The sequence below is a fragment of the Carettochelys insculpta genome, chromosome 29, assembly GCF_033958435.1.
Source record: "Carettochelys insculpta isolate YL-2023 chromosome 29, ASM3395843v1, whole genome shotgun sequence".
Taxonomy (NCBI): Eukaryota; Metazoa; Chordata; order Testudines; family Carettochelyidae; genus Carettochelys; species Carettochelys insculpta.
The window spans coordinates 4519367-4537951 of record NC_134165.1 but is presented as its reverse complement, the minus strand read 5'-3'; the positions used below and the strand labels follow the sequence as shown (position 1 = coordinate 4537951).

The window sequence follows — 18585 nt, the reverse complement described above, 5'->3', positions numbered from 1 at the left end:
CTCCTTCCACACTGCTTGGGCCCACTGGGTCCTTCCTAGAGGAATGACAACCACTGATCTTAACATTCCAGTCAAGAGAATCATCCCCCCAAGCTCCAGCAATATTAACTACATTGAATTTATACTAACTAGCGAGCAATGCCAAGTCCTAATTTTTCTCCGTTTTTCTCCTTCCCACTTTGCTATTGCGTTAGCCCTGTAAAAGACACTAAGCTTTTGAGCCTCTCTGAAAGGTGGGGTCAGGTATCATGCTTCAGGGCAGAGGAAAACAACTTGCAAATTCCGTGAAGGTGGCCTTACACACGTGAAAGTTTTGTAACCACTGCTGATTGTCCCAGAGCTGCGGTCACACCAGTGTATGCGTGTGTCACCAGAACAGAATCAGTGTTCCACCCTAGGCGCTTCTACACGTGCCAGCTACTTCGAAGTAGCCGTGCCAACTTAGAAATAGTGCACACCACGTCTACACGTGGTGAGCACTATTTCGAAGCTGAAATCGACGTAAGGCGGCGAGACGTCAAAGTCGCTATCCCCATCAGGGGATGGGAATAGCGCCCTACTTCGACGTTGAACGTCGAAGTAGGGCACATGTAGCCGATACGCGTCCCGCAACATCGAAAGAGCGGGGTCCGCCACGGCAGCCATCAGCTGAGGGGTTGAGAGACGCTCTCTCCAGCCCCTGAGCTCCATGGTTGCTGCGTGCAGCGGCCCCTTAAAGCTCCCCGCCCCCCTGCATTCCTGTGCAGGAAACTGAGAGCGCATGCAGGTGGCAGCACTGCCACGTGGCCAGCCTGCACGCCCCTCTGCAGCCCCAGTCCACCACCCCCGCAGCGATGGCTGCCCGCCAGCCCCCCAAGTGCCCCCAGGGCACCCCCCCCAAGGGGAGCCAGGGCTCCCAGGCAGCCAGCCAGCCTGGGAAAAGGCAGCGGGGCCCCTCCTGGACAGAGGCCGAGATCTAGGACCTGCTGGGGCTCTGGAGCGAGGAGGAGGTGCTCCAGGTAGTGGGGAGCAAGAGGCGGAAAGCGTATGCATTCACTCGGCTGGCCGAGGGCCTGGCTGCCCGGGGTCACCCTGCCCGTGCTCCTGACCACATCAGGAGTACGGTTAAGGAGCTGTGGCAGGGTTACGCCCGGGCCCAGGATGCAGCCAGCCGATCTGGGGCTGCCCCCCGCCACTTGCCCCTTTTACCGGGAGCTCAGGTCCATCCTGGGCCCCCAGCACATCTCCTCCCCGCCGGCCACTCTTGATACCTTGGCCGACGAGCCCCAGCAGGCCCCAGAGACGGAGTCCGCCCCAGAGACAAGCCCCGCACCCCAGGGGCCCCCCCCAGGAGCCCACCCCTGGGATGCTGGAGAAGGAGGAGGGGGAATCCTCCTCCAGCGACAGGGGGCTCCACATCACCCTCCCATCCCGGAGCTCCAGCAGGGCGTCCGCCCAGAGGGTGTCCCCCGACCGTGGGAGCGGACCGTTAGGTATGTACCCCCCCCCGGCGCACACCCCCGGGGTTGAGGGGCAGGGACAACAGACATGACCAGGGCCTTCCACATGCCCAGATGACCATGGGCCCAAGGAGAGCAGTGGCATGTCCCTCAGAAGAGTGCAGCAGCCCCTGACCCCCGCAGCACGACAGTGCCATGCCCCATCCTGGGGATGGGGGGAGCGGAACCTAGGGTCCCCCGGGGGGGTGGGGGGAGACACCCATCATCATCAGCAGCATCTCCCGGGGACAGGGATGGGGAACCAGCAGCAGAGGGGTGGGAGGACAAGGGTTAGGGTTATATCTCAGAAGCGCACTGAACAAAAGGTGGATTGTGACCTGTCTTTTTAAATGTTACAACCTCCTGGATCTGTAAATCCTGTTTTTGATTGTGTATCATTTTTGCTGATAAATTTATAAGTATTATCAGCATATTTGTATTCAAAATGTTGGTCTCTGTGAAAAACTCAATAGGAGACCAGAGAGGGTGGCTTGTGAGGGTTTAGCAGTACTCAGCCTCTTTATGGGTATCAATCCACATCTGAGGAACTTGTCTGTGAATATGCAATCCACCAGACAGGCAATGGCTGATTGCCTAAAAAAAAGACTTGGATGGGTGACCTAGGGATGAGGTATTTTGAAATAGGGTCTGTGTAGACAGAGAATAGAGCCTGTTTTGAAATAAACCATAATGTGTCCAATGGCTCTAGTTTGGAATAGGCTAAGATTTTCTGTGGCTTGCTGCTGCATGGAGGGACTACTTCAACTGCCCTCCCCCGCAACCAAAAATATTTTCTGGATGTTTCTGCCGCCCGAGGGAAGTCTCCTTCAGCAGCTAAGATTTTCCAGGGCTTGCTGCCGCTGTGAGGAGAATTTCCCCCAGTGGCTAACTTACTCGGGGAGCTACTTCAACTGCCCCCCCAGCCCCCCATGCCTCACACCCCCCACAAAGACCTGGGGGGCTTGCTGCCACTGGGGGGAAGTCTCCCCCAGCAGCTAAGCTACTCAGGGGCTTGCTGCAGCTGAGGGAAAATCTCCCCCGGAAGCTAAGATATTTGGGGGCTTGCAGCCACCAGGGAGGGAAGACTCCCCCAGGGAAGGAAGTCTTCCCCACTGGCTAAAATTTTCAGGGGTGGTGGAACATTTCAAACGGCTCTGCAGCCACAGACCACAGCCCCTGCCCCAAATATACTTTCAGGGCTTGCTGCCCATTGCAGACACCTGCTGCTTTTTGCAAAATCTTTGATACTTCATTTATAAAATCTTTTTCCGATGCTTTCCTAGCCTCTTTCTTCATGCTTTGACCTCCTCCAAAAACACAGAGAACAGTGGAAGAGATTCCTGTTTTTTGTTATAAGTTCAGCCGCCCTTCTCAATAAGGCAAACAAAGCCAGCAATCAAAGGTATTTCTGCCGCCCATCTACCTAGCTAGAAGCTACATAAGTAAACCCACAGATTCTTGAGTTGATCCTAACACCCAAACCAGTAACCTTCCTTACTCAGGTGAGAGGATATGAAAACCTATTTCACCAAATCCACACAGATTTTTCCAAGCCCAAGGGCTCTAGCCACATTCCCAGGTCATTATCTACTTAGATCTTACCCAAAGCAGCACACTGTGCCAATCCTTTAGAATCTAAAAATCTAAAGGTTTATTAACAAAGAAAGAGAATATGGTAAGTGAGAAAAATTGCTGAAGCGATAAATTATGTCATCATAATCTTTAACATCATAAAATCTTTAACATCAATTAAAGCTATTGATGAAGGCCACAGCGGTGGTATAAGATGCTATTCTTGAGAGTCTCTGAAAATACATCCCTGAGGGATGGGACTCCCGCTCTTCATAGGCTTAGTTCCTGAGGCCTGAAGAACAAGAAGGTCACTGCCAGGGTCATCTTTATAGACTTTCCATGTAGAGGAGAAAACCCTTTCTTCTTCACGTAGGCAATGGAGGTTGATCTGTTTGATCAGCCTGCTGATCAGGTTGCCTGTTGTGGCATTCTGCCATTGGCCACATCCCAGATGACAAAGTCTCAATCAATTTCCATAAGATGTAGATTCAAAGTATGGGCTTCTCTTACTTTGTTCAGCCCATGCCCTCTCCGACTGGGGAGGTGAGCACACCTTCCATTGTGAATCCTTAGCTCTAAAACATTTCTAATATAGGTATAGATCCAGTTTCTGTAACTTTACATACATACATGGCATAGACGTACAAGTAGCATAAACAGATTGCATGAACCACCAGCTTTCATTACACACCTCACTTGGCCCACTTGGCACAAGATTTGATGCAAACCTAGTACAGTGATTACACAAATGGTTTTCTCATTTAATTTAAAAATGCAGCAATGTCACAGCAGTGAAGGCATTTCTCTACACAATCTCCCTTGTCCCTCTGGTGGGAGGCGAAAACCCATGAATGGTCTGACTGCTGGGATTTCGCTGACCAAGCACAGCACCCATGACAGGAGTGTAGTTGAAAGAATGGGCCTAGGCAGGTTAAAGGAGCATTTGCTGGACTTTCACACAGCATTGGAGAAACTGAGGCAAGGGACACTGCCCGACATAGTCTGGGGTGGGAGTTTGCTCATGATCAAGGCTATGATTATGTCACTGTGGTCACAAAATCCATGGCTTCCATTGACGTCATTGACATTTTCTGCCCTAGGGCTGGAGCTCCCAGGCCCCCTCCTGCTTCAGCTCCTCCACAGCTCCCATCATCCCCTGCCCTGGAGAGTACCTGCAGGTGCCCAGCTGTGGGGTGGAGGAGGGGAAGAGCAGAGGAACCTCTTGAAGCTGCCATGAATTTGAGTTTATTGCTTGCGATGTAGCCATGACTCGTCTGCCACAGACTCTTGGCTTTACTCATTGTACTATGCTTTTGAGCTGTGGTTGTGGGCATAGATGCTGACTTTCAAAAGTGCCAGGGAGGTGTTCAACCCCCAGCTCTGCCCAAGCCCCACCCCCGCTCTGCCCGTTCCCCCAAAGCCCCACCCCGCCTCTTCGTGTCTCTGCTTAACCTTCACCCTACACAGTTTTGGCCCTTGTCCAAACTCGTTGTGTCCTCACGTATTCCCCTACCACAAGACTCCCAAACACCAAAAAATAGGTGATGGCTGTGGGCAGGAGGTGCAGAGCAGTGGAAGGTACTGATATGTGGGGCCTGCCAGCAGGCAAGAACCACTTTGAGGGAGGGGGGAGATAAAGGGTGACTGCCGGCAGGTGCTCAATTTTTCCTTATGGATGGTCCAGTCCCAGAGCACCCACAGAAATGGTGCCTATGGCTGTGGGGTTTCCAGATGAAAGCCAAGTTCTTGCCCCTTTTTATTAAAAGCTCCTCGTTAAATACAGATGTGATGCTTACAAGAGGGGACATGTTGCGTCTTTGGGATGCCTGGATTGGTCTTATGTTTTCTCAGATGACTGGGTGGGGGGTCCAGCCAGATCCAATTTGCACTGGAACCCTGAGGTATTGATCATGGCTCTGGCTGCTGCCTGCCCCACACGGCAGCAGGGTTACATCTAGCAAGAAAAAGAGAAGAATGATGATCATTTCTAAGGCTTCTGAAGTTTTGTGAGCAGATTGGTGGGTTGTCTCAGGGAGGTGACACACAAAGCCCTGGATTCTGAGCCAAGGGAAATTTTTCACGGTGCTGACTGCTCACTGGGGATGAACCATTTACACTGACAAGGTGTCAGTCCCAGGGAACAATATGGTATATTCTGATTACACTGCCAGAGCCAGCGCCCACCTAAACACAGTGAGTGACCTCTGGAGCACTCCAGAGAGCCAAGAGAAGGGGATATGGAGGGGTCAGGAAAGGCCATTATGTTCTGGTGCCTAAGCTGTAGGATGTGCAGACTCTCACTTGCAAAGGCGTTCCCAGTTGGCTTATCACAAAGCACAAGCCTCTGTGAGAGCCAAGGACCACTGCAGCAAAGCTAGAGGTGACTGTCTCAGAGGCTGGTGTAGGAGCAGAGCAGAGGGCCTCTTACCGCTGTGACAAAGTCCCTTGTCAGCCCCTGTGGGGCCCTGCGCTTCCTGGCAGTTCTCTGTTGTGCCTCAGAGACTCACGGGGACCCGTTATCTGCCCAGGCCTTTCCAAAGGCAGGAGTCTCCGCTTAGTGAGCCATCCTCACCACTGGCAAGTCCAGAGCGGGGAGGATAAAGCCAGTCCCCTTGCAGGCCTGCGCCTGCTCCAGTGGAGTGATCCCTCTGGGGAAGGGTGGGGGCAGTCCAGACCCACCCTCTACCCTGGACTCCGGCCCAGGGTCCCTACAAGGATAAGACGCAACTGGCAGGGCCTTCACCCCTGCCCCAAAGTAGCAACCTCACCCTGGGCCACTTTGCCCACCACTTCCCCGTGGTACCTTCTCGCTCGCTCCCACGCTTGCTCGCTCTGCCCCTCCAGTGCGCCTCCAAAACCTTCCTTCCTGCAACCAGCTAGGGGGGACCTTTTATAGGGAGTGCTGGGCCTCAGCTGACCAGTGGGGGCTTGGCCCTAGGCAGGGAACAAAAAAGCATTGGCCCACCACCCAGTATACCTTCCTTCTAGGAGGTTCCTGAAGCTTCCAGTTTAGGGGTCTGCCACGCCGCCTTGGAGCTGCTGGTGTGGACAGTTGACATGGATATGTCGTATGACTCAGATTTCATGCTGGATGTTTGGATTCTGCTGAACCATCTCCTGTACTCCTCTCTCACCTGAGGAGTGACGAACACAGTCACTGCACCAAGTAACAAATTCTGAGAAGATCAGATCGCTACCACGAAGGCAGTGAAGGTGCTGGGTGGACATCGAGATGCCAGGGGCATTACCTGGCGATTGAGCAGACAGTGCACCAGGAAGATGAAGGGTCCCTGCAGCAAGTTGATGATGGTGAATAAATACGCCATGACCTTGGCTGCTGGGCCAAACTGCAGGAGACCAAGGCTCCACGTACAGCCCAGAATGAAGACCTGGGCAATGGCTTTAAAGGTCAGTAGCCTGGATAAAGCCAGATAGAGAGAACCTGTTACAATAATGCTACGAAGAGCAACTGGGTCAAGACGGGCTGGCCAGGGTGGGAAGAAGCTACCAGCCCCTGCTTTCCTGAATAGGAGAAAGCTACTCTCATTGCAGACACAGTTGGAATTTGTTCCCATGGATCCTAGGTATGCTGTCCTTCTCCTGCAGTCCCTTTTGCTCTCTCCATATCTAGGACCATCCTAACCAGGGCACATGACCCTCAATGATGGCGCTGTTGCCTTCTCACCTGTGGTTTCTGAGGGTGGACACATCCGTGTTGAGGGTGGAGAGTCGGTCTCTCAGGATCCACAGGGTCAGAGCAAAGAATATCATATTTATCTGTGGGAAAAGCAGGAAATATTTCCTGGGACACGTCCCATCTGGGGATGGTGACTCCAGCTGAGGCTGAGAACAATCCCAGGAGACTGAGCTGAACACAGCAGATCAAGGGACTGCTCATGTTCAGTGGGAAGAATCTCCTTACCTGTAACATCCTCTGGCAGCTCTTGACCCCTGAGACAGAGCAATGGGAACAGAGAGGCCAGATTCTGCTCAGTGTTAGATATGGAGCCTCTCCAGTGGAATACATAGAATTTAGGTTGGTGTAACTGAGAGCAGGATTTGGCTCAGACTCCAGATCATGTTTCTAAAATACTTCCTGCCATTTTCAGGCTGTAAGAGAGTCCCTCCCTCACCTACTTCCCCAGAGCTAGAGAAGGCAGGGACACCTGTTCCCCACTCTACCAAAAAAAAAACAACCCCAAACAAACAGCATATGACAGCCCTCTTCCTCCCCCTGCTCCTTAGGTCCTTAACTAGACTGGAGCAAACTCTCTGTCTTCACTTAGCAAAATGCTTACTGACTTCCCTGGTAGCACAGCACAGGGACAAATCCTGCAAGTGGACAAAGCGGATGAGCCAGGTGGGATCTCACTGGGTCTTTCCTTATGGTTTGTGGGTATATTCTTCTTTCGCTGTCCTGAACTCAGTGGGGTCGCTGAGGGAGAGAGAAGGGGCCCCATGGTTCTGTGAGGTACCCACAAGGATTATAGCACAGACTGGTCCCAGGAAGCTCCAGCGAAAGCCACTCTTCAGGCTGAGCCAGCAGCTGCAGGTAGGGAGTAAGAACAAGAGGTTACTCACCCTGTGCAGTAACTGGAGTTCTTTGAGATGTCGTGCCTGTGGGTTCGCCCTCTATAGGTGTGCCAGCACTGCGGTGCCCACTGGTCAGAGGTTTGTTGGCAGCTGGCCATGTGCACAGGGCACTGGTGAGAGAGGCCTGGAGCAACTACTGCACATGCACGGCCAGATGCCTCCTCTCTTCTTCTCTGACTCATAAGCCAAAGACAGAATCCGAAGCAGAGGGGAGGAGCGTGGGTGGTGGAGCACCCACAGGGACAACATCTCGAAGAATTCCAGTTACTGCCTGGGGTGAGTAACTTTCCCTTCTCCTTCGAGGGTCTCTGTGGGGGCTCCACCTTTAGGTGACTACAAAGCAGTGCCGTTGAATGGGGGTGGGACTTTCGTATGGTGTAGATTGGCTGAATGCAGCGTGTCAGCAAATGTTTGAACAGTATGGGTGAGTAGAAACCCATGTAGCTGCTCTGCAAATGTACTCGGCATATACATCCCAGAGGAAGGCTGTGGAGGCAGCCACTGCCCATGTGGAATGGGCGTGAGTGCCCACCAAGCATTCTTTTTTAAACTTGTTGTAAGCGAGGCTTGTACGGCCCGAGATCCACTTGGACCTCCTTTGTTTGGAAATAGGCATCCCTTGAGGTCTTTCAACTGAGGAGACAAATAGCCTAGTCGTCTTGCTGATTGGCTGTGTTCTCTGCAGGTGGAAGGACAAGGCCCAGCGGACTTTGAGTGCATGCAGGGCTCTGGCCTTATCATCAGTCTGAGGTGTAGGGAAGAAGACAGCTAAGTATACTGCCTTGTTGCAGAGGAAAGTGGTACATTTGAGAGCAACTTTGCATGGGTGCAGAGGAGCATTTTGTCTTTGTAAAAGGTTGTATATGTGGGTTCCAGCATTAGTGCACTGATCTCTCCCACCCTTCATGCTGAGTGATCACCATGAGGAAAGCGACTTTCATGAACAAGTGCAATAAAAAGCACGTGGCTATTGGCTCAAACGGTTTGCCTGTTAAGGCCCTGAGGACCAAATTGAGGTCCCTTGTAGGTGTCATTTCTTTAATTGGCAGGAACATATTGTGGAGGCCCTGGAGAAACCACTTGACAGCTGGGTGGGTGAAGACCAAATGGTCTTGGATAGGCAGGTGGAAAGCCGATATGGCTGTCAGGTGAACCTTAGTCATGTTGATGAATAGGTCTGTTTGCTGAAGGTGAAGCAAGCAAGTATGTATGTATGTGTGGGATCCCAACATGCATAGGATCACATGGCTGGGAGAGGCACCAGGTGATCAAGCATTTCCATTTTTCTGAGTGGGTTTTCCTTGTTGCAGGTCACCTGTTCTTAAGGATTGTTCAGACCTGAGGTGGACAGTGAAGTTCTGTGTCTGTCAGACAACCAGGGACCCTGCAGGGAGGTGAAGGTGGTCAATGGCTGGGTGGTGAATGAACCCATTCTGTTGGGTTAAGAGCAATAGAACAGAGGTGGGGGAGATGATATGGGGAATGTTTGGACAGCTGTAGAGGCTTGGAGAAGCAGGTCTGTCTGGGCTATCTGGGTGCTAGTACAATCACTCAAGCCTTGTTCTACTTCATCTTGATAATGGCGCTCGGGATGAGAGGAATTGGTGGGAATGCATACACTAAGGTGCATTCCCTATGATGCTGAATGCATCCCCCAGTGAATTGCACCGTACTCCATGTCTGGAGCAACAGTGGAGGCAGCATGTATTGGCACTTGTGGCAAACAGACCCACTCTAGGGAATCCTCATCTGCAAAAAAGGTGGTAGATGGTGGATCTGTTGATTTCTGACTCATGATCGAGGGGAAAAATCATGGCTGAGAGAGTCTGCAAGGAGATTTTCTCTGCTTGATATGTGGGCCACCACAAAGTGGATTTGTCTGGTATCATGTGTGATGGACCCCTCGACCATCCCTAAGGGATCCTGCACTTCTGGGCAGCTCCTTGTGGGCTTCAGAGAGGCAGGGAGGGCCCCTTCATTGCTCTGGGACTTTACCAAGCCATTTTCATCACAGGCCAGTCTGAATTTGGGGTGGAGCAGGCTCCTTCTCCACCAGCCTCAATCTGTTCCAGCCCTAGCCCAGCCCAACCAGAGAGAGTGGTGCAGGGAGTCCAGTCCCACCCACTGCCCTGGACTCCGGCCCACGGCCTCTCCAGGAGGAGGGAGCCAGTGGAGCTTTTTGCCCCTGCACCACAACAGCTCCCTCTCCCTGGGCCTCTTCACCCACCGTTACCCTCTGTGGTGTTTTCCCCCAGTAGCGTGCTGCTGTGCTGTGCTGTGCTGTGCTGTGCTTGGGTCTGGCCTGGCCTGGCCTGGCCTGGTCTCCACACCCCCAGCCTCCATCTCTCTGGACGTCACACCCCTTCTCTCCTGCTGCCTGGGGAAAGACTTTTATGGAAAGCCTGAAGGCCTTTATTGGTCCCAGGTGCTTTAATTTTGGCCTGATGCTGGATGACCCTTGATGAGCCCCAGCTGTCTATGCAGCCTGCAGGTCTGCGCCTTCTCTGAACTTACAAGGGGAATAAAAAGGGGTTCCTCCAATGCCGGAAGTATTCCCCCTCCCTCAGTCGCCTGTCATCTTCAGTCTGTGATCTGCCACACGTATCTATTAAAGTAGGAAGCTGGTCAAAAATGTGGTGTGTGTATTTTGCAAGCAACGCCATGCGAGTAGGAATGCAGAATTGTGGGCTGGCTGATGAGTAGGACTTTTTCCCCCCTGGCATCCAGCCTTTCCCATTCTTTATACCCTGGGGTAAATCCCAAATTCTGCTGCCTACCCCTCTGGTTTACAGCTTCTACTGTTAGTGAGTTGGAGGGTCGGTGGGAGAAGAGGAACTCAGTGCCCTTAGAGGCTACATATTTTTGACCCAGCCTCTTTGACTTAGGTGAAATCAAGGCTGGGGTGTTCCACAGCTGCCTGGCTGGGTCTAGGAGGGCTTCGTTACTTGGTATTGCCATGCTATTTTTCATGGACAAAAGTAGAATGTTTGTCAGTTTGTGTTGTGTCCACTGGCATAGAGAGGGATATCTCCAGCTTCTCTGAGACCCTCCTAAACAAGTCCTGGAATGACCTGGGCTCATCTCTCAGCAAGGAGGTGGGTGGCAGAAAGACAGAGTCATGGAGGAAGAGGATTGTGGTGGTAACGGAGAATGTGACTGTTCATCTCCCGTGTGTACTCGCCAGAGTCGTCGGCTTTTGAAATCTTGGACCTGTCCAGTAATTGTATGCTGGGATGTCAAGGTCTATTCCATGGCAGAGGCTGAGGAAACAGCTGGGGAAGGGGCTGCTGATGGAAGACTGCCCACAGCTCCCAGTATGGCCAATTGGGTGGCGTGGCTGGTGGCATCCACGGTTATTGCCACTGTTGTAGTTGTAGTGGTTTGGGTGTAGAGGATTTGTTTGCTGTCCTCCGAGGTAAAATGTCTTCATCAGAGTCAGAAAATGTGGCTCACATAGAGTCTGGGGCTGCTGAAAGTGAGAATTTAGAGCTAGGCAGGGAGCCATCGGTGCCGGATAGAGGGGTGTCTGGTACTGAGGCAATTCAAAGTTCTCCAGTTGTAGTATATTAGGGTATGACTGGAGGAGGAGGCATTGGTACCAGAGCCCCCTGCAGTGTTGGTGCTGATAGCACAGAAAACGGCATTCAGCATTTTAGTGTGTTTCCCTGGTGCCAGCTTGTCAGCGGGTGGGGGAGTGCTAACAGTGCCAGCATGCTGTTCATAGAAGCTGGTACATGCTATTTCTCAGCCAGCTTCTTTGGTGCCAAAGCAGTGGCTGTATCAGAAAGCCTCATGGCTTTATCAGTTTTCAGCCCTCTCCTTACGCCCCCAGCCAGCATGGCTTTTAGATGGAGGACTGTTAGCTGCCCGCTTTGATGTAGGAAGGGTGGCAGCATGGTGATTTGAACCAGTCGCTTTTTATTGTTGGGGAAACTGACCCGGACAAAATATGTGACCTCTTCTTACTTAAAAGGGATTTCCCCTTATCTCTAAGGCTTGTGATGGTCTGAGGCTTGTGGACAGCTCCAACTTACTGTGGACTATGCCTGAGCGGCGCGTCACTGCTAAGAGCTTGCGCCATCTTCCAAATGTGGAGCTATTGCTGCCTGGCTTTTCTAGACTTCTTGGTAAGTCTCTTGCAATGTGGGCAGTCGTTTGTATGATGCTGCTGCCCTAGACAATGGATGCAAGCAGAGTGGCCATCTGAGGTAGAGCTGGACAGCCCACAGGATGAGCACTTTTTGAACCCCAGAGAGCTGGGCATGCCTGAGTGAAAGGGACGAGGAAGTTGAATAGGCTGTAAAGTGGAGCCATTGAAAGTGGCTAGAACCACCTGAGAAAGCGGCTGCTCTGACTTTTCTCTGTTGTCGCCTTCTTTTTTTAAGGAGTCTACTGAAGTTGCAGGTTTTCAGAATAGTTGGCTAAGTGTGTGTGTGTGAGGGGACTGCCCTGGCTGTGACCGAAGGCATTGGCGGTCAGAGAAGAACTGAGGAAGCAGCTGGCTTGCAGCAAGCCTCTTGTGTCTGTGCCCAGCGTGTACAGCCAGCTGGGGGGCACTGCTGCCAACAATTCTCTGACCAGTAGGCACAGTGGTGTTGGTGCACCTAAAAGATGTTGCACCCCCGGGGACCCTCGAAGAAGAAGCACATTATCCCAACATGAGAACATTACAGTAATCGTTGCCATTTTTCAGCTCCAGGGAACAGAGAGGGCATCACAGGCTGGTTGACTCTCAAAAGCAAGTTGTCTTTCAGCCAGCCGATGACGTGGCCTATTCCCTGGGAAGCAGGCAAACACGACCCTCAGGCTCCACAGCCTCTTCTGCTTCCTGCAACCCCTTCCTCTCTCATCCCCTCAAGAAACCCCTCCCATGGATGGACGCTGCACTTACTGTTGGGAAGTTCCGTAGCCATCTGGCTTGATTGCTGCAGAAATAGCCACTATCAGGGCTGGGAATCCGTAGCCAAACGGGTACATGTATCTCTTCTTGAACCGGCTGGCGCTGGTGTAATTCACCACCTTCAGGTTCCTGACGGTGAGGAAGAGGTGCAGCCCCTCCAGGGACATCCAGGTGAAGCAGGCCAGGAAGAGGAAGTGCAGGAGGCCAGCAATGACCTTACAGGCCACCTGGGGGAGACAGAGAGCTCAGGGGCACTGCAGCTGGGATGGGAACCGCTGAGGCAGGGCTGTGAGCCCACACCAGGATTTTTATTACTGCAGCTCTCCAATTATAGTACTCCACGGCCCAGAGACAGCGGGTTCCTCAGTCTATGGTGTCCTGAGGCTGCATATTGCTGATGCAGGAAGGGAGTAGAGATTAGTGTTAGAGAGGGGAGGACGGAGCAGAGGAACCAACTTCTGTTCCCAGCCCTGCTGTACCTCCTGTGATTGACTGTGGGCAAGTCACACAGGCAAGGAAGCAGGGCAGACGGAGGCTGAGACATAGGGACATAACTGACCGAAATCCTGGGACAGGGAGTCTGAGGCCACTGCGCCCAGCTTAAAGGGGCCTCACAGGGACTGGAACCCCCACCCCCAGGAACCCTGCCTGTGTCCTGAATAGCCCAGAATCCGGCGAGTACTGAGGGAATCACATGCCAGCCCTGCTGCGACTGGAGGGCCTGGGCCGTGACTGTACCTCCCATTCGGTCTTTTTCACTCCGCTGAGGAAGAGGAGGTTGCCCAGGAAGAGGCAGAGGCAAAGCTGCAGGTGGATGGAGGTGCTGACGCTCCAGATGGAGCGGCACAGGAGGAAGGTGAGGATGGCGAGGAGGAGGCACAGCAGGGAGAGGGCCAGGCCCACGTAGGTGATGATGGTCAGTGGGTAACTCTCCTGTAATATAACAAAGGGAGAATCACCATCAATGCAGCCCAGCCAGCTGTGATCTGAGGCAGCCGTTCCCCCCGCAAAGCCTCCAGGCCCCCTTGTGAGAGCTTTGCCCAAGTTAAGGCTGACTGTGGAGCTCAGGGTCCAGCTCTGGGGTCTGAGTCTTGCAGTGAGATACCAGCACATCGCCAGGAGCAGCTAGGATGGCGAAGCTGGAGAGATGGTTGCAGCTGCAGGTGGTGTGAGTGTCGTTCACGGGCAGGGTGCTGCAGCCTTCAGGAGACCATTCGCCTTCCTGGCCCTCTGATTTCCAGTAGGCGCAGACGGCTTTTTCCTCCTCCTTTTTGGGCTGGAAACAACAGAAATGTCCCCACAGATTCAAAGAACTTTGTTTCTGTTATCCTGATTCTATAACGCATCCAGGGCCATCTACAGCTCTTCCCACACAGCCCCAGTGCCCACTGAACCCCTCACAGGGACAGTGTAGAGATAATCTAGACCCTGCTGCCCCAAAGCACAGGCCATGCTGTGGGAGCGAAAGGGAAATCCTTGCTGGGGGTTAGCACGATTGGCATGTGACACATGGCTGAGCAGTTCTGACTGCACCGAGCCGAGGGCAGTGCTGCATGCACCAGTACACACCTGTGCTCTGTTACTGTGAGGAAATGTTTCACGCTGCTGCTCTGAAGCCCACAATCCAGGGTGAGCCACATGGAGCTGTGACCCCAGAATGTTCTGCATGGCCATGTATTGTCGTGAGACCAGTTATCGTCCTTCACTAAAACAGCTCCAGGGCCTCAGCAACAAGGAGGCCTCTGCTTATCGGGGCCATCAGGAACCAGGAGAGCAAACACCTGGCAGATGCAGCCTGGCCTGCACCCCTCTGGAGCCCCAGACATGGAGTGGTTGAGGGGATCTCTCCTACGCACCTCATGATTCAGCGTGAAGTTTGCAGGTTTGGAGAGGTTAACGGGGCTCCCATTTCCAACAGCTCCACTCACCACCATGGAGATGAGACGGCTGTGACCCTCAGCTGAGCTGTTGCCCATGTTGGGATGTCTCTCATTGAAGATGGGTCTCAGGGTGGAGTAGGCAATAAAAGCAACAGCCCCTAGGAGAGGAAACAATCCCTCATTATGGAAACAGGGACACTATGGCAAAGAACAAACTAGGCAGGTGCTGGGAAGGGAATTCAGGAGTCCTGGCAACAACTCATTAGACTTAGCCACTGGACCATGCTGCCTGCTCCTTCTGACCCCGTGGGAGTGCACCTGGCTGGAAGTGTCCAGCTGCAGGAAGCAGAGCTGAAGATACAGCTTTTCTCAGCATGAATTGGAGATGGGCTGGGCAAGGATGAGCTTCCTCTGGGGCTGGAGGATTAGGGACCCTAAATATAGCAGCTGAGGGTACACATTATCCTGCTCCCCCTTCATCTTCATTTGGGGGTCTAGATGAGATAGGGCATCCCAGCTCTTTCCAGTCTCTGGTCCCTCTTCATAACAGAGACCTTCCAATGTGTTATCTGCACTCTGTATCCCCAACCTCTCACTGCCTGGGGCTCAGGCTCTGGGAAACCCAGGAGTGAAATCCATTCCATAGCCCACAGCCCAAGAACCGCAGGCTCAGCCAGCAGGGAGAGCTCTAGTGCTGCAAGGCCCTGGCCGGGGGACCCATGGGGTGGCACAGTGGACTGAGGAAACCCTTGGGGTTCAGTGCCTGGGAACTACTCCGTGCCACAGGTTGGGCTCTGAATGTCTCCACCCCCAGCATGGTACCTGTTTTGTTATTTCTAAAGACATCGGAACAGTCAACAGCCATTATATCCCCATGAGCGCTCAGCCTCAAGGGCTCCCCGTGTTGTCTGCAGTTGTCCTCTGTGACAAGCCGTGTCTCAACAGCTGCAGGGAATGGGAAGAATGCACAGTGAGGGTCTCTGTCAATCACTTCTCTGAGCAACCATCCATCCATCCTGTGCCAGCTCCACGCTCTCCCCACTCTGCTTGGAGCTGGTGGGGTTCAAGGCACTTCTGTACTGGGAAAGGGAGAAGTTTGGAGCCCCTCCCTCTGGTGAGTTAAATTGATCACTCCCTGTATCTCCTCCCCTCCCTCTTCTGTGCCTCCCTGGGTCTGCTGTTTCTCCAGCAAGGAGTGCAATGGGCATGAAGAGAGGTGCCCCAGTCGTGGATGCCAAATGTTGCATGTAAAGCCTTTTCAGGCATTGCTGTTGCTCCTGGGTGTGGAGGGGTGAGCGGGGGCTGGTTTGTGTTTCCTGGCCTGGGGCTGGGTTGTTCTGTGTCTGCAGTGCATGCAATTTCACATGCACAAAGCCATATTGGCTCCTAACATCCCATAGCTTTGGGGCACCACGCAAAAGAGGAAGTTACTCGCCTTGTGCAGTAACGATGGTTCTTTGCGATGTGTGTCCCCGTGGGTGCCGTGCTCCGGCTGGAGATGTGTCCTTGCGCCAGTGCACAGGGATTCTTCTGCAGCTGTGGTTTTCCTCACCGCACATGCGCAGTAGCATCTCCTCGTCCTACCTGGCATGGTGTGGGCTCCTCGATTCCTTCTTTACCCAACAATTAGAGCAGGGTGCTCCAAAGCAGAGGGAGGGAAATGAAGCAACCAGAGGGAGACACTTCTCCAAGAACCATTGTTTTTGCACAAGGTGAGCAACTTCCTCTTCTTTGAGTAGTGTCCCCGTGGGTACCCTGCTCTGGCTAATTATGAAGCAGTAGGCGTAGAGTGGAGGTGGATTTGGAGCTCAGTAACTACCACAGTAGACAACACCACTTGACCCATTTGGATGGAGGAAGTGATGGAAAATGAAAGAGCACAGTGCCAACCAACTGTGCGACTGGAAGACCACATGGCCATCTGGCAAATGTCCATATGGGGCAAATATGGGGTGATTGTAGAGGACACAGCCTAGGTTAGGTGGGTGGTGACAGCTCCTGTCAGCTCCCTAAAGTGAATTGTGCAACAGGTGTGAATGCAGGTGGATATCCACCTGGAGATCCATTGAGATGAAACAGGCAAGCCCTTAGACTGCTCCATGAAAAACAGGAAGAGCCTCGGAGATTTGTGCCAAGGCTTCATACAGTCAATCTAGAAGGCCAATGCCCAGTGAACATCCAAGGTGTGCCATGACACATGCGTAGGGTCGGAGTGCAGAGCTGGGAAAAATGGCAGTCAGTGAATAGGTTCATTGATGTGGAATGGAGAATGAACCTTAGGGAGAAACCTGGGATGAGGTCAAAGGGTGACTCCATCCTTGGTAAAGATAGCGTAGGGAGTCTCAGCCATAAGGCCAGCAACGTCCCTAACCCCCCTAGCTGACACAATGGCCTTCAAAACAAGGGCAGGAGATGGATGGCAGGAGATAAATCACTTGATCATTGTCTTCTGTTCTCCTTCTCTGGGGCACCTGGCATTGGCCACCGTCGGCAGATGGGATGCTGGGCTGGATGGACCTTTGATCTGACCCAGTATGGCCATTCTTATGTTCTTATGTTCTAATGGCCACTAGAAAGGAGGCTTTCATCAACAGTGAGGAGGGCTTTAAACTAGGTTCAATGGGGGCAGGGGAGCAAAGCCTGCAGGTAAGTGGAGAGCATGGATACCTGGGAGATGAACTTGAAATGGGAGGGAGTATGGGCTACACTGGGAGAGTAATAAAGAGGACCAGGGCAAAACTGGGAGGCAAGACCAAATCAGTGTCTGAGATGCCTACATACAAATGCAAGAAGTATGGGAAATAAACATGAAGAATTGGAAGTACTAATAAATGAATACAACTATGATATCGTTGGCATCACAGAAACTTGGTGGGATAATACTCATGATTGGAATGTTGGTATTGAAGGGTACAGCCTGCTTAGGAAGGACAGACAGGGAAAGAAGGGAGGAGGTGTTGCCTTGTATATTAAAAATGTACACACTTGGAAAGAGGTGGAGATGGACGTAGGAGATGGACGGGTTGAAAGTCTCTGGGTTAGACTCAGAGGAGTAAAAAGCAAGGATGAGGTCCTACTAGGAGTCTACTACAGGCCCCCTAGCCAGGTGGAAGAGGTGGATGAGGCTTTCGTTAAACAGCTAACAAAATCATCCAGGGCCCAGAATTTGGTGGTGATGGGGGACTTCAACTATCCAGGTATATGTTGGGAAACTAATACAGCAGGGGACAGACTGTCCAATAAATTCTTGGATTGCATTGCAGACAGCTTTTTATTCCAAAAGGTTGAAAAAGCTACCGGGGGGAAGCTGTTCTAGATTTAATTTTAACAAATAGGGAGGAAATTATTGAGAATTTGAAAGTGGAAGGATGCTTGGGTGAAAGTGATCATGAAGTCATAGAGTTCACAATTCTAAGGAAGGGTAGAAGGGAAAACAGTACAATAGAGATAACAGATTTCAGGAAGGCAGATTTTGGTAAACTCAGACAGCTGGTAGGTAAGGTCCCATGGGAAGCTAAACTGAGGGGAAAAACGGCTGAGGACAGTTGGCAGTTTTTCAAAGGGACATTATTAAGGGCCCAAAAGCAAGCTATCCCGCTGCGTAGGAAAGATAGAAAACATGGCAAAAGACTGCCTTGGCTTAAACAGGAGATCTTGCATGATCTCAAAATAAAAAAGGAATCGTATCAGAAATGGAAACTAGGACAAATTACAAAGGACGAATATAGGCAAACAACCCGAGCATGCAGGAGCAAGATTAGAAAGGCTAAGGCACAAAATGAGCTCAAACTAGCTACAATCATAAAGGGAAATAAGAAGGCTTTTTACAAATACATTGGTAACAAGAGGAAGACCAAGGAGAGGGTAGGGCCATTGGTCAGTGAGGAGGGAGAAACAGTACCAGGGAATTTGGAAATGTCAGAGAGGTTTAATGATTTCTTTGTTTCGGTCTTCACTGAGCAATCTGAAGGAATGCCTGACATAGAGAATGCTAGTGAAAAAGGGGTAGGTTTAGAAGTTGAAATAAGAAAAGAACAAATTAAAATGTACTTAGAAAAATTAGATGTCTGCAAATCACCAGGGCCTGATGAAATGCATCCTAGAATCCTCAAGGAGCTGATAGAAGAGGTATCTGAGCCTTTAGCAATCATTTTTGGAAAAT

The 18585-nt window shown here is 51.9% G+C and overlaps 1 protein-coding gene across 1 annotated transcript in view; it reads right to left on the bottom strand.

The window, feature by feature from the left end:
• Nucleotides 1-4489: 4489 nt before the first annotated feature.
• Nucleotides 4490-18585, bottom strand: part of LOC142003200 (adhesion G protein-coupled receptor E3-like) — a 28018-nt gene continuing 13922 nt past the window's right edge. The window contains exons 7-16 of the mRNA XM_074979930.1: nt 15246-15368; nt 14400-14581; nt 13649-13819; nt 13282-13476; nt 12535-12770; nt 7530-7596; nt 6736-6827; nt 6299-6467; nt 6028-6184; nt 4490-5004 (exon numbers count right to left, since the gene is read on the bottom strand). Coding sequence (XP_074836031.1) covers nt 6035-6184; nt 6299-6467; nt 6736-6827; nt 7530-7596; nt 12535-12770; nt 13282-13476; nt 13649-13819; nt 14400-14581; nt 15246-15368 — 1385 coding nt within the window. The 3' untranslated portion in view covers nt 4490-5004; nt 6028-6034. The remainder of the gene's footprint in view (nt 5005-6027; nt 6185-6298; nt 6468-6735; nt 6828-7529; nt 7597-12534; nt 12771-13281; nt 13477-13648; nt 13820-14399; nt 14582-15245; nt 15369-18585) is intronic.